Below are 14,055 nucleotides of genomic sequence, written 5' to 3'. Positions count from 1 at the left end.
TTATTGGAAATTTTCATTTTCCAGCTTTAAGTTTTTCTGGCTACCATTTAAGACACCCCCTCCTCGTCCGTCCTCGCTGGCAATGAGAAACAGCTGACTCCATGCACTGCCCTTTTCCTATTATAGAATCATGAGCCTGGAAGAGACTTCAAAGACATCTGCAGATACTTGCAGTAGAACGAATCCCAGTTAATTATAGTTTACAGATGGGTACAAATTTGGGCTAGAAGACTCGCAACCTCTAGGGGGCGGTAGCATTTCAACCTGAAAGCGTGTTAAGCTTGGGCGGACGATACTCAAACGTGCTTCTAACCTCCTCAAAGTGAGTTCTGCCCGAATAGGGTGCTTCTGAGGGTCTGCTGAGCTCACGGGCGCTCCTGAATGCCTGCCTTTGGTGCTCGGTCATCTGTAGCTCTCCTCCTCCGAGGGATTTCCACGATACCATTTGTGAGCTTAGTTCCCAGAGACCACCCACCCTTGTCATTTCCTCCTCGTTAATGTTGTTAGGAAGCTCGTTTCTGATTTGGTGGCCCGGAGGGTCACTCCACTAGCAGATCGACAAACATGACTGCCTGCTGGACAGGCCAATCCCCCGCCCCTTCTCTCTCTGTTTCTCCAGACCCCGCCCTCAGCCTCCCCAAGCTCTCCTTTTGTCATGAGAGACCACCCTCAGCCCTGGCTTGGTGGGGTCTCCGAGCTCTTGGTTGAGAGACGTGGCCCCCTCCTTGGCCTCCTCACTTCTTTCTTCACGTCTCAGTTTCTCGGACGTTCTTTGGAAGTTAACGTTCATCACGGCCCGGCCGACACCGATCTCCTGCCAGAACACTCATTTCCGAGCTGTCCTCACAAGCCAGCCCGCCAGAGATGCGCTTTCCCTCCTTGGTTAAGTAAACACCAGCCCCGCCTCTGGGTCCCCTGCCTGCAGTAAGGCCCAGGCTGGAGGCGGGGTCCGCCTGGCCCCCGGGGCTGCTCCGCGGACCCCAGTGGGGCCAGAGCCTCTGGGTGTGTGGCACTCCTTTTCTGTGCCTTAGAGACCTTCCTGTTTCTTTTAGATACATCACATCCCACAAGGAGCTTCTCCCTGCCTTCAGCCCCTCCTGCCTTGTGTGTGCTGGGGCTCGGCGCCACACAGGCGGACTCAGCTTTAAGAGTGCCTGCCCAGCACATAGCAGTCGCTCATTATTACATGTGTATACGCACATACACATGCTAGTTTTTTGCTGAGCCATTTGACAGTAAATTGCAGAGACTACGTGCTTACTGAGTGTGCTGAGTGGCTTCATTTGAGTCTGACTCTTTGCTACCCCATGGACCATAGCCCCCCAAGCTCCCTTGTCCATGGGATTTCCCAGGCAAGAATACTGGAGTGGGTTGCCATTTCCTCCTCCAGGGGATCTTCCCGACACAGGGATCAAGCCCTCATCTCCTGAGTCTCCTACATTGCAAGAGAATTCTTTACCCACTGAGCCACCTGGGAAGCCCTGCGGAGACAACATGTCACCCCTAAATAAACACTTAACGTGTGTCTCCTGGGAATGTTTTCCTGTGTATCTGTCACCACTACCTCACATGTCAGTAACATCTCGTAGCTCGCCCATATTCAGATTTCCCCAGCTCTCCCAGAAGTCTTTCCAAGCTAGTTTTTGTTTTTTGTTTTTAGAATTTAAACCAGGATCCACCTGCTGCATCTGGGGGTAAGGTTTCTTACCGCTCAGGGCATGTTAGCTGAATCAACTCACCTTCCTGGGAGGAGCAAGGCAGTTTTGGCCACCACCTCCTCCTTTGCCTTTACCCAGGACTTGAGTGTTAGAGCCAGGACACACAGGCTGTGGGGTAAACACTGCCTTGTGTTGGTTTAGAGAGATGTCTTGGGGGCACATCATCGGGAGGAGCAGACCCATCGCCTGGCATCTGCCCCTCAGAGTTTCTCCTCGCCTCGCCCTCCCCCCAGCCTCCCCTGGAAGAGGAAGCAGGCTTGTTCCCAGGGTATAATTACCAGGAGGGAGAGCTGCCAAAGCCCGGCGGCCAAGCCGTGTGTGGTCCCCACGCTGCTGGGAGGGGCACGTGCCCCGGGTGGGCAGCCACGGGCCAGCCGGGGGCGGGGTGACGTGCCCTCCCGCAGGAAGAGGTGGATCTGCCTTCCTCTGCCAGCCTACCGTGAGCTCTGCAGGGTGGGGGATGAAGCCTTGTTCTCACCCTAGGGCCAGGGCCTTTCTGCTGCTCCTCCCCCGTCTAAAGGGCGCAGGCGGCCAGCCTGGCCTCCTGGGCAAGTTCCCCGTCCTGAGAGACCCCAGCGTGGTCCGCCCCAGTGGTTCCCAGCGAGGGCGGGGACATCCTGATGCCTGAGGAGTGTGACTTGAACTTGGGGGCTGGGCCAACAGGGCCCACAGGTCCTGCAGGGTGCAGGCTGCCCCAAGTCACCTCTCCAGTGCCCGATGGCCTCAAAGCATGTTACCGGGACACCTGCTGTGTAGATAGGTAGCAGATTGTTCAAAAGAAGCTGTAGGCCTTACTCAGCAAGCTCGGGGTTTCTTTTCTTCCTGACAGACTTGTGAGACAGCACAGGCCCTCCCACTGGAGAGTGATGGGGAGAGCGAGGGTGGGAGCGTTTGAGGACACAAAGGGAGGAGATACACCTGGGACCTTTTTCCTGGCTCTCGGCTGTGGCTGGGTAACAGCGAGGAGGGCTTGGGACGCCTCGTGGCCAAGCGCTGGTCCCCGTGGGCCAAGCCCTGGGCTGAAAGGAGGAGCCTGAGGCCATGGGCTCCAGAGTGAGGTGATCTGTGCTAGTGGGCTCCAGAGAGAGCAGTGAGAAACACTTCTTTCAGCCCGGCCCCGGCCCTCACGTCCGACCCTCTCGCTTTACAAATGGAAACCAGGCAGAACTGCTCCCCCAGGCCTCGTTCCCACTGCCGGCTCGCAGCGTGCAGGGGGCTGGTCCCGCTCGGGAAGCAGACAGGTGGGCCAGGGCCGCGGAGTCTGGGCCCTCTGTCCCTCCCCAGCTGCGCTCCAGGGCACATACCGCCCCTCCTCAGTTGGTGAGGAAGAAAGGGGACTGAACTGACTGGTTCCAGAGGTTTCTCCCTCGTCTGCTTTCCTAAGACAAGGCTGGCTGAGAGGTTTTCTCCTCACACAGAGGTGACCGTCATGAGCTCTTTGCCCATGACGACTTGTTTTTTTTATGATATTCTTAGGGAAATTGAAGGACAAATATAAAACCTCAGGAAAAACATTATTTCCGGGGACCTGGGAACATTCGAGTACACATTTTTCACACGTGTGTGAATCTCTGAACTTGTGAAATGGCTATGATGATAGCGCCGACTCGTAGGGTGGGTGTGATAAGCTGAGAGCGGCACACGGAGCCAGGGGTGCACAGCCTGACACGGGGCAGTAGCCCTGCTTGGCTCCTCTGTCATCGCCGTCCCCTTTGTCAGCCCCTCCGACAGCCAGTTTCCCAATCCTGAGGTCCCTCCTCTCTACCACTCCTCCTTTCGGTGGAACTGCCACACATGTGTGCTCGCTGAGAGCTTGACTGGTGTTGCCCACCGGCCTTTCCCCGTGGCCACCCGTTGAGCAGAGACCTCTGGCATCTTCTAAGGATTCGACTTGGGTACCCTTGTCCTTTCTCACCCACAGCCAGGGGGGCCTGCAGGTCAGGACAGACCTTCAGGTCTTCCTGCTCCCAAACCGCATCCTCCGGCTCGGTTCTGTGGCTTCAGTTAAAACCCTTCCTGTGTCAGGAGGGAGGTGAACGTGGGAGTCTGGCCGAGGGGGTCACAGCCACGGGTCTTGACCACTGGCCTCGGTGCACTCACACTAAGATCAGATGAAGCCTGGAAGTCAAGCACGGCCCTGCGCAGGGACGACGTGCAAACTCGTGAAGTCCTTTCTTGTTGGTTTTATATTTTACATGTGAAACTGCTATCATGTCGGTTATACCTCAGTAAAAACACCCTGGGCTAAGACCTGAGGTCGCTGGCTGGCCCCAGCCCCCAGGACTGCAACAGCCTTTCCGCAGGCCCCTGGGCGTGAGCGCGTTCGAAGCTGCTCCGTGCTTTCAGGCTGCCTGCCTCAAACGGGAGGTCCCTGGGGTGCAGAGCTGTGTAGCTCCTGATGGGCGGGCGGGCAGAAAAGACCACTGCGGAGCCCGGAGCCGCTCCCTACCGCCCCCCCCACCATCCATCACCTGAAGCATCTCGTGTCTCTTTGTCCTTTTTCAGGGGTTTCTCCCAGAAAACAAGTTCAATCACACCCTGCCCGAGCCCGTTCTCCGAGACGCGGGCCCCCGCCGCAGGGGCAGGCGGCCACGGAGCGAGCTGCTGAAGACCCCGGCCCTCGTGGCAGACGCCCCCTCCGGGATGGGGCCGCTGTTCATGAACGGCCTGATCGCCGGGATGGACCTGGTCGGGCTGCAGAACATGAGAAACGTGCCGGGCGTCCCCCTCGCGGGGCTGGTGGGGTTCCCGGCCGGCTTCGCCGCGATGCCCCCGGGCGAGGAGGTTAAGAGCTCGCTGAGCATGTTGCCCATGGTGCTGCCGGGCATGACCGCCGTGCCCCAGATGTTCGGGGTCGGGGGGCTCCTCAGTGCCCCCATGGCCACCACCTGCGCCTCGGCCATGCCAGCGCCCCTGTCAAGCACAACTAAGGGCGGCGCGTCGGCGGCCGAAAAGACTGTGGAAGACCAGCCCGGCAGCCATGACGTCAAAACGGACCCATCAGCCGAAGACAAGCCCGGCCCTAGTCCCTTTTCCTCCGACCAGCCCGAGCCCGCAATAACTACGAGCAGCCCCGTGGCGTTTAACCCGTTCCTCATCCCAGGCGTTTCCCCCGGACTCATCTACCCTTCCATGTTCCTCTCCCCCGGCATGGGCATGGCGCTGCCGGCCATGCAGCAGGCCAGACACTCCGAAGTAGCAGGTCTGGAGAGCCAGAAGCGGAAGCGGAAGAAAACCAAGGGGGACGCCCCGAACCCCAACCCAGAGCCTGTTCCCGGGCCGGAGAGGGAGCCGGGCAGCGAGCACAGCTGCCCAGAAGCCAGGGCCCCCGCACCCCCCGATAGAGAACACGCGGCACAGGCCCGGGAAGGGGGCCCCCAGGACTCTCACGGTGACACCAATTAGAACTTTTTCATCAAAGAAATTGATTGTGACTTGTAAGTTTCTTATCCCATAAAAGTTTGTTACTTCCCCTCACTTCACCGTCATAAGAACCTGTGTTTCCATGAGTACTATTACCTCCCTGATTTCCTGTCTGAGAACTATGGTAACAGATGTTAATAGTCAGTCACAGGGTCTTGCCACGTCATCAGCTCCTTGTCGTTGACCTAGTATAGGAGGTGCAGAACCCCTCACTCCGTTATCCAGTCGTCCATTCCAGCGATCGTAGTTAGTGCAGACGTGGGGACACGCCCTGCCCCCTTCTCTTCCAAGTTTCCCACTTATTCGAAGAGGAAAAAAAAAAAGGCAGAAGAAAGCCAGCTAGGGACTGACCAGTGCAGGGCCGAGGCAGAGAGCAGCTCTCTTTTTTTTTTTTTTTCCGTGAGCTGTGCCGAATGGGAAGAAGGGTAACAGGGAACCAAAAAAAAAAAAGCACAGAGAAAGGAAATGCTGGTGCGTATTTTTTAGTTAAAATATTTCCCACTTTTATCACGATTACTAAATGAGTAGGTTAGGCAGAAGTATCTAACTAATGGTTGAAACCGCACACATCCATTTCTTTCTAAAACAAATCTTACTGGCAGTAACATGACTTCCCCCCCTCTGTGGGTTTTCAGGCAACCTGCAGCAAGAAGACATGCCAACCAGGCATCATTTCTCACGCACGCGTCCCTCCTCTCCCGAGTTAAAAGGGGATTCTCAGTACGAGCAAGCTGTACACACCTCGGGCTGTTGCCAGCGGTGTGGGGGTGGGGGGGCACAACTGCACAGGGCGTAAAGCACACGACCAGCTCTGCTCCTACTCAGGCCTCTTAGGAACCCCCCTGGCCACTGCTGGAGCCTCCTGGACTCTGCGATTCCCTTTGCTAGGACCCAGGCTCTTTCCGGAGCCTGCGAGAAAAATAGTCCCCCCAACGCTCTTAACAATAGCCAGGGGTTCGAGGTTGTCAAACCTACGTGCGTTCCACCTCTTATAAAGAGTGCAACTGTGAGAAGTTTTTTTCCTTCTCCGGATTTTTCAGTTTATATTTTAAAGTCGGACCCAGATCTCGGATCATCAAGTTGGTGGAGACTGTGTTGGCAAGCTTAACATTCCCCCTTCTTTCTCAGCTGCCCAGCCGCCTGGGCGCCTGCCCACCACCCCGCCCCTTCTTCCTTCACTCCCGCACCCCCCCAACACGGTCCCTCCGGTCTGATGGTCTCACTCTCCATCCACAGTCCACACTCTGAGACTTGAAAGAAGCTCGTGGTTCAGTCCCCAGGGGGACACAGGGTTGTGCAGGACCGTTGGAAATGTTGGAAGCGTTACTAGTACCAGTTTCACATTTTGTTGTCAACAATTTTACTGTATTTTTTTTTTTTTACTTTTTCTGTAACAGTTTTGCTATAATTTATCAGAAGGTCCAAAAGTTCGACATAACTATTTCAGTTTGCATTATTTATTTATGATGCTTTTGTCATTGTCTTTTATACATTTGGGATTATAAATTATGTAAATGTTAAAATGAGCATCTCAAAGAAGTCTGTTAAATCATAGCCAGAAAAAAAAAATAATAACCAACTTTATTTTTAAAAAGTGGAGTCCCAGTTTTAATGAATCAGAGTTATAAATCAGAAATTCTGTAAACCGATTCCATACGAAGAAAGGATCCAGTAATTGAACAGATTCTATTTAATGACATCTTTGTTGCATAGGTGGTCTCTAATGCTGACAACAGATTTCTTAGAAATGCTGCTCTCTCTATTTAACTAACATTTTGTTCAGTTTTGCCTCCAGTGGAAGCAGAAAGGGTTTTTTCAGCTGTTAAATCCTAAAAATCAATATAATTTATTTATGTAAAAAAAAACACTCAATTGATATATTTTTGAACCTTTTAAGTACTAATTTTCTTTTTATCAAGTAGGAAAAAAAAAATGTATTTGCCCTAAATCCTTAAAATACAAATGCTATAAAAATTCATGTATCTTGAAAGCCTTACTGCAAATGAGTATTATAGACACCCAGCAGAGCCTGGGTTTTCTTTGCTGTCGTTGTTGTTGTTTTGTATGGAAAGGCTGCTTTCCCCAGGTTCCACTTAGAACCTCCAGTAGGTCACAGGGTTCAGTATGGATTTGATTTAACAACCCACCAGCATGCTAAAAATCCCTTGTTATATCTTATCGAACCTGTATGTTAACTCTCTGGGTGTTTAGGCTTCTCTTTGACTGCTATTGTTTCCCTGTTTGCAAAATGAAAATGACACTCTGTGGATTATTTGCTCTGTAAGGCATTAAGTGCTTCTTATGATTATTTTGACGTTTCCAAGAGCAAAAGCCAAATTTAAAACTCTCTTCAGCAAACTTGAGCCTTTTCATCTAATTCCATGTCACTCACAGCCATACTTTTCCTTGATCATTCTTCACCCCATGTCTTACATAATAAATTGTCTGTGGTCTCGATCCTGGATTTAAAAAAACAAAAAAGTTTAAAAGTCAAGTTTGTACTTGAGGACTTCAGTGGCACTCGGCTGTCTCTTGTTGCCCGGGCAGCTTATGCAGGCATCATATGCACACAAGAGTCCACTGTCTTTCCTAGGTGCCCAGCTTATGCTGGGGCACCATGTTGGGGGCTTGGTAAATACTCGTTCATGAGGGTTGGCCTGCCTTCTCTCTTGAGCTACCAGAACACCTGGTTAAGACAGATGCAGTAGAAGGGGGCACAGCACAGCCCCTGCTCCCCGAACTCGGAGCCTGAACGCCCACAGCTGATGCCTCCACTCGCTTAAGCCCCATTCCAGAGGCTCTCCCTCAGGTAACACACCTGGGATTTCAGGAGGTGGGGGCACCTCTGTGGGTTGGAAGAGGCCCCCAAACACTAAAGTGCCACTTGTGTCTGAAGTTAAGAACTTTGTGATCCCTAGCTTTGGGAAGCATGGCTTCTCAAGCCCCAGAAGGGCTATGTCTGAAGTTATCAACGAGGCTGGCGGAAATGTGCTGAAGTCTCCACAAGGAGGCAGATAGCAGGAGCCCCACCAGCCTCACCCTTGGCTGGGTCCCTACCTAGTTTCAATAGATGGTAGATAAACAGCCTGGAGCCTGGGTGGGCCATGCTTCCAGAAGCCCTTACAGACTTCTGCTACAAGTAAATATGTATTGCCGGCTTTGTAGACCTCTAGACTTGGGTAGCAATTCTGGGTAGAATGATAAGTTGTGAAGGTCAGGGTTTCACCCTTGACCTCCAAGCCTACCCCAGCAGATTCTACCTCCTTTATGAGGGTGGGCGAACACACCTAGTCACCTACAGTGAGCTAGTGTTTCAGTGTTTTTTGTGTGTTTGCTTAAGTGACCTCAGAGCGTGACCTTGTTTGTCTTCAGAGCATCTTGGTTGCCAGGTAGAGGATCCTGGCATCCGGTTGGCCTTATGAAAGCCAACAGAGAGGCTTCAAAGCTGTCTCATCCATCCTAGAGAACAGAGCTGGGACAGACACCACCCCCAGTCCCACCAACCTGAGGTCAGGACACTCCAGCCTTTGTGATGCTAGTCCGAGACCAAACCCCCCACCAGCACCAGCACCAAACGCAGAGACCAGCTCTAACTGAATTACACGTGGAAAAATTGGCACCAGGAAAAAGAGGGTTGTGTCACACCCTCCAGAAAACTTTATGCTTGATTTATTTACACCTTAAAACTGTTTCTTGCAAGAATTACTGTTCATTTGCCTGCTGTAGAAACCACAGGACCTCTTTCTTAGGTCGGCAGTGGGGTTCACCCAGCCCAGTGACTCGCACCTTGGTTCTAGGCTGCGGCTTCTCCAAACCCAGTCTCGGGGACAGGAGTGTGCAGGCAGGTGTTCAGGACACATGGCTTGTGCTGCCAAGTGGCCAGCCTTGTGACCGCCCTCATAACCCACGCACAGCAGGGTATCTGGGGGATAAGACAGGAAATAACAGGGGTGGATTAACTACTGGCTCCTACAAGGAAGGCCCTCCACATGATGGATTTAGAAATGACCAAAGTCGGCACTGTGGAGCCCTTCCTGGTGTCTGAGCACCAGCCCTCACCCAAGGCCGAGAGCATGAAGGGAGGAACTAGGATGGGAGGCACTGGGAGAGCTGTGGCTCCCCTGGGGAGACGGGAACAGCATGCCCGCCTTCCGAAAGCCTCAGTTTCCTCATCTGTAGAACAAGATGAAGTCGCTCAGTCGTGTCCGACTCTTTGCGACCCCGTGGACTGTAGCCTACCAGGCTCCTCCGTCCATGGGATTCTCCAGGCAAGAATACTGGAGTGGGTTGCCAAACAAGATGAGGAATTAGATAATTACAGCTTGAACCAGTAGGGTTGTTGATGGGGTTGATTGAAATGATCGAGGTCAAGTGCTTACAACTGCTCGTTATGTTCGAGTCATGTGTCCCTACTTCTTTTAAATAGCTGGTGAGGTGAGGATTGCCAGTCCTGGAAGGATGGGGTAGTTAAATCAGGGATACAGCAGGGGAATCAAGGGGGAGGAAGATCTTGCTCCAAACCTTGAGGCAAGTACAGAGTGGATCTGGGATTGGACTCAAAGTGTGGCAGAAAATGGGGTTTGGTTTTTTTTTTCTTTGTTTTTTTTTGTAAGTTTTTTTTTTTTAACGTGGACTTTTACAAAGTCTTTCTTGAATTTGTTACAATATTGTTTTTGTTTTATGTTTTGGTTTTTTGGCCTCCAAGCATATAGAATCTTAGCTCCCTAACCAGGGAATTGAACCCACACTCCCTACATTAGAAGGCGAAGTCTTAACCACTGGACTGCCAAGGAAGTCCCAGGAAATGGGGGTTCTGACTGACTCTGTCCCTATGACCCTAACTGCAGGAGAGAAGGGATCTTTCCATGCAAGCCTATTGGTCAGAGTGAACTAAAGGGTTGAGGAGATAGTGGGGCTGGGGGGCAGGGCAGCTCCCGGGTCTGTAATGCCTCCATCAGGGTAGGGTTGCCAGATTCAGGCAGAAAAAGACACCCAGTTACATTTTAATTTCAGATAAACCTAATGAAGTGAAGTGTCAGTCGCTCAGTCGTGTCCAACTCTTTGCCACCCCATGGACTGTAGCCCGTCAGGCTCCTCTCTCCATGGAATTCTCCAGGCAGGAATACTGGAGTAGGTAGCCATTTCCTTCTCTAGGGGACCTTCCTGACCCAGGGATTGAACCTGGACCTCCTGCATTGCAGGCGGATTCTTTACCATCTGAGCCAACTTAGTGAAAATGAAAGTCACTCAGTTGTGTGCAACTCTTTGCAACCCCATGGACTATACAATCCATGGAATTCTCCAGGCCAGAATACTGGAGTGGGTAGCCTTTATCCTCTGCAGGGGATCTTCCCAACCCAGGGATCAAACCCAGGTCTCCCACATTGCAGGTGGATTCTTTACCAGCTGAGCCACCAGGGAAGCCCAAGAATACTGGAGTGGGTAGCCTATCCCTTCTCTGGGGGATCTTCCCAACCTGGGAATCTAACCGGGGTCTCCTGTATTGCAGGCAGATTCTTAACCAGCTGAGCTACCAGGGAAGCCCCAAATTAAGCTACAGTGTTTTTGGTTTATCTAGATTTCAAACCTCGGCATCCCGTTGTGTCTGGCCCCTTAAGGTAATGACACACACTAGGAACTTCCTTGAGTAGGGCTTGATCTTTCTGTCCATAGTCCCAATCCACAATAACTCGGAGGTTCTCCCCGTTTTGCAGAGGAGAGAACTGAGGCCCGGAGAGGCTAAGTGACACCCAGTCACCCAGCTGACAAATGACAAGCCTGGGAGGGCCTTGAGGGCCTAGAGAGACTGATGATTCCAGAGCCATAAATTGACCAATAATGGAGTCCAAGTGGACACCTGAGGCCTGGAGCAGGCTGCCCGCCCCTCAGGTGCAGCTTTGTAAGATAGCAGTAAACGGATGATGAGCCAGGACAGAGGGACATTCTGTCCCCATGCTACCGCGGCCAGCCCTGAGGCCGGAGGAGCAGGGCCACCAGAGAAGAAGGCTCTTCCCTTCTGTCCTGCTCCACAAGCCTGGGGACAGTCTTGGTGTCTGATGCTTGGACTCCCAGCCTGAGTCCAACAGGAAGATCCAGGCTTAGAAGGCGGAAAAGAAGGGTGTGGCAGGAGATTGTGTAACAGCTCAGCTAGAAGGGCTGGAGGGCAGGAGAGAGCCTTCGGAGGCCGAGAAGAGAGAGGCAACTTAAATATTCGTTTTCTTTTTTTGGCGGAGTGGCTTGTGGGATCTTAGTTCCCTGGCCAGGGATCCAACCTGTGCCCTCAGCAGTGACAGCACAGAGACCTAACCACTGGTCTGCCAGGGAATTCCCAAACTGTATTTTGGTGGGAGTGGTGTGGAGGGGGGAGCTGAGAGGCTTGCAAACAGCAGATCACCTGCCAGACCCTCACTTCAGCCCAAGGACTGGAAGCAGGACTGGAAACTGGGAGAGCTTTGATCTGGTTTGTAGTATGAAAACTGCTCACCTCTCGCCCTCAGGTGCCATGGATTGCCCACCGTTGCCGCACCGGGCGCTGCCCGTCTCACCCACCAGGCCCCGGTGAACAGTGCAGGCCAGCCCCACATCCATGAACAGTCCCCAGAGCTGCCTCCTGGTGCCCACTCTGCAGCCCCCTGTGCCAGGCCTTGACGCCCGTGATCTCATCCCACACGTGTTCCCTGGACGAGGACGAGGCCCAGGTGGCTGTCACCTCCCTCAGTGGCACCGGAATGAGCGGAAAGACAAGGATCGAGGGGTGCATCTGATTCCAAAACCGCAGGTCCCACACAGTCTTCCTAGAGCACACAGCCCAGCACCCGGTTCTGTACAGCCCACAAGCCAAGAACGGGCTTTTATGTTTTTTTGATCATGGAAAAGTCAAAAGAATAGTATTTCACGACCTGTGAAAATCATACCAAATTCAAATTTCAGAGACACGAAGCAAGCTCCGTTAGAGCACAGTACAGCTCCTCTTTGCAGCCCACAGCAGAGGGCTCCAATGGTTGTTCCAGAGCCACATGGCCTGGAGAGCTGAAAATATTTGATGTCTGGCCCTTTACAGAAAAGTTTGCAGACCTCTGTTGTAGAGCAGCTATTGTATTCTTAGATTCAATGCAAAAACTAAGCCACTTAAAATGTTGTATGTTAATTCATACATAGTTTCGTATAAATAGGAACCAGACGCTGGGATAGAAGAGTGACGTTGACTTCAGAGATAAATCAGACCTCAAAGAAGTGCTGGATTTTGGGCTTGTCTCAAGGTTACGCCTCCAGGCCCCCAGGGCATCCTTCCATTTCAAAGTCAGAACCCCCTGTCCTGCCCTCTCCTTCACACCACTTCCCGTCTGGGGCAAAGAGTAAGGGAGCCAGTGGATAGATTTGAAGCTGGCAGAGAAGAGGCAATTTTTAGAGAAAGGACCCAAAAAAGGGCCAGTGGTGGTGGTTTAGTCACTAAGTCATGTCCGATCGTTGTGACACCATGGACTATAGTCTGCCAGGCTCCTCTGTCCATGGGATTCTCTAGGCAAGAGTACTGGAGTGGGTTGCCATTTCCTTCTCCAGGGGATCTTCCTGATCCAGGAATCAAACCCAGGCCTTCTGCATTGCAGGCAGATTCTTTACTGACTGAGCTACGAGGGAAACAAAACGGGGGCCGGAAGAGGAGCGTTTGGAAGGACAGGCAGAAGGAGACACAAGACAAGTTAAGGACCTAGAGGCATAACTGCCGTGCCTTAGGGAGGGGCCTTCAAGACATTTGGCCTCTGGGCTGGCTACCTGCAAGGTGAGTGGAAGATCGGCCTGGTGGATGAGCCAACCTGGGGCCTGGTCCCACTTGGAGCTCAGACAGCAGGAAGGCCCAAGGCGTGGAGAGCTGAATGCAAAGCAGCAGCGGCTGGAAGCCCCCGGCAGGTGCCCTGGCCGAGGCTGACTAGCAGCCACATCCTGGGAGCCAAGTTCAGAGGAAACAGGAAGGAGCAGCTGGTACCATGTCTATGCAGGGACAAGGGCATTCCCTTCACATGCCCTCCACATTGTGACTGAGGCCAGCTGGCACAGCTCACTGGGCCCCAACCCATGTCCAACTCAATACTTGTGCAACCGAGAGATGGTGAACCGGCCTCCCAAAGGCCCTGGGCCCTAGAATACTGCCTGCGGACTTCCGGCCCATCCTGCTGTGCACCAGGCTGGGCTGGGCTGGGCTCCGGGACAAGATCAGATCAGGCTGCACCCTGCTGTTGGAGGCCTCAGAGTCTGGTTGGGGGACAGGGCTGACCCCCAGAACTACTGAACTTGCTGGTCTTTGCCTTCTCCTTACTTAGCACCAGGCCAATAGACATGAGACACTGAATGGATTCCAGTCTCCTGCCGGCCAGAGTGGATTGTGTGTGGGGGGCAGCTACCATGGAGCAGACGTGGGTGATGAGGGTGGGCTGGGACCTGGGAGGGAAGAAGTGCTGCGGTTTTCAGAGGAGGAAGATGCGAGATTCAGCAAACAGCTTCCTAGTAAATTTGACATCAACACTCGACGGCAAAATTGTGTAGAAGGGAGTTTAAAGCTGTGCCAAGGGTTTACGTAAAACACATCAAGCCACACTGCATCCTTTTAGGGGAATGACTGTTGGGCGAAGAGAGCCAAGCTAAGTGTTTTTCACAGTGATGGACAAAATGGAGAGCTGTGGGCATTTATCCAAACCTGAACGGCCATACCCAAAGGGAACTAAGAAACAGGTATATGTCCCTCTGGGGAGGTGTCAGTGACTCATGGGCCCTTTTCAAAAATATTTATTTATCTGGGGTTTCCCAGGTGGCTCAGTGGTAAAGAATCCACCAGCCAAGCAGGAGATGTGGTTTTGGGAACCAAAACAGGAGATCTGGCTTGGGAAGATTCCCTGGAGAAGGAAATGGCAACCCACTC

General features: G+C 52.7%; 1 protein-coding gene across 9 annotated transcripts in view; it reads left to right on the top strand.

Moving 5' to 3' along the window:
* The window catches only part of CHD6 (chromodomain helicase DNA binding protein 6), a 194,991-nt gene extending 187,806 nt beyond the window's left edge, over nucleotides 1-7,185 (top strand). For 4 of the 9 annotated variants that reach the window (XM_081556952.1, XM_081556951.1, XM_081556949.1 and 1 more), the window contains one exon: nucleotides 4,224-7,185. In XM_081556952.1, the coding sequence (XP_081413078.1) occupies nucleotides 4,224-5,123 (900 nt within the window). In that variant the 3' untranslated portion in view covers nucleotides 5,124-7,185. Of the gene's footprint in view, nucleotides 1-757; nucleotides 1,002-1,052; nucleotides 1,537-4,223 lie in introns of those variants that run through there. The other 5 variants (XM_081556955.1, XM_081556954.1, XM_081556957.1 and 2 more) reach the window with 3 other exon arrangements.
* The last annotated feature ends 6,870 nt before the right edge of the window (nucleotides 7,186-14,055 follow it).

Source organism: Giraffa tippelskirchi, chromosome 13 (assembly GCF_054371585.1).
Source record: "Giraffa tippelskirchi isolate mGirTip1 chromosome 13, T2T-mGirTip1v1.2.pri, whole genome shotgun sequence".
NCBI lineage: Eukaryota > Metazoa > Chordata > Mammalia > Artiodactyla > Giraffidae > Giraffa > Giraffa tippelskirchi.
The sequence above is the reverse complement of the archived record's forward strand: the minus strand, read 5'-3'. Positions and strand labels throughout refer to the sequence as shown.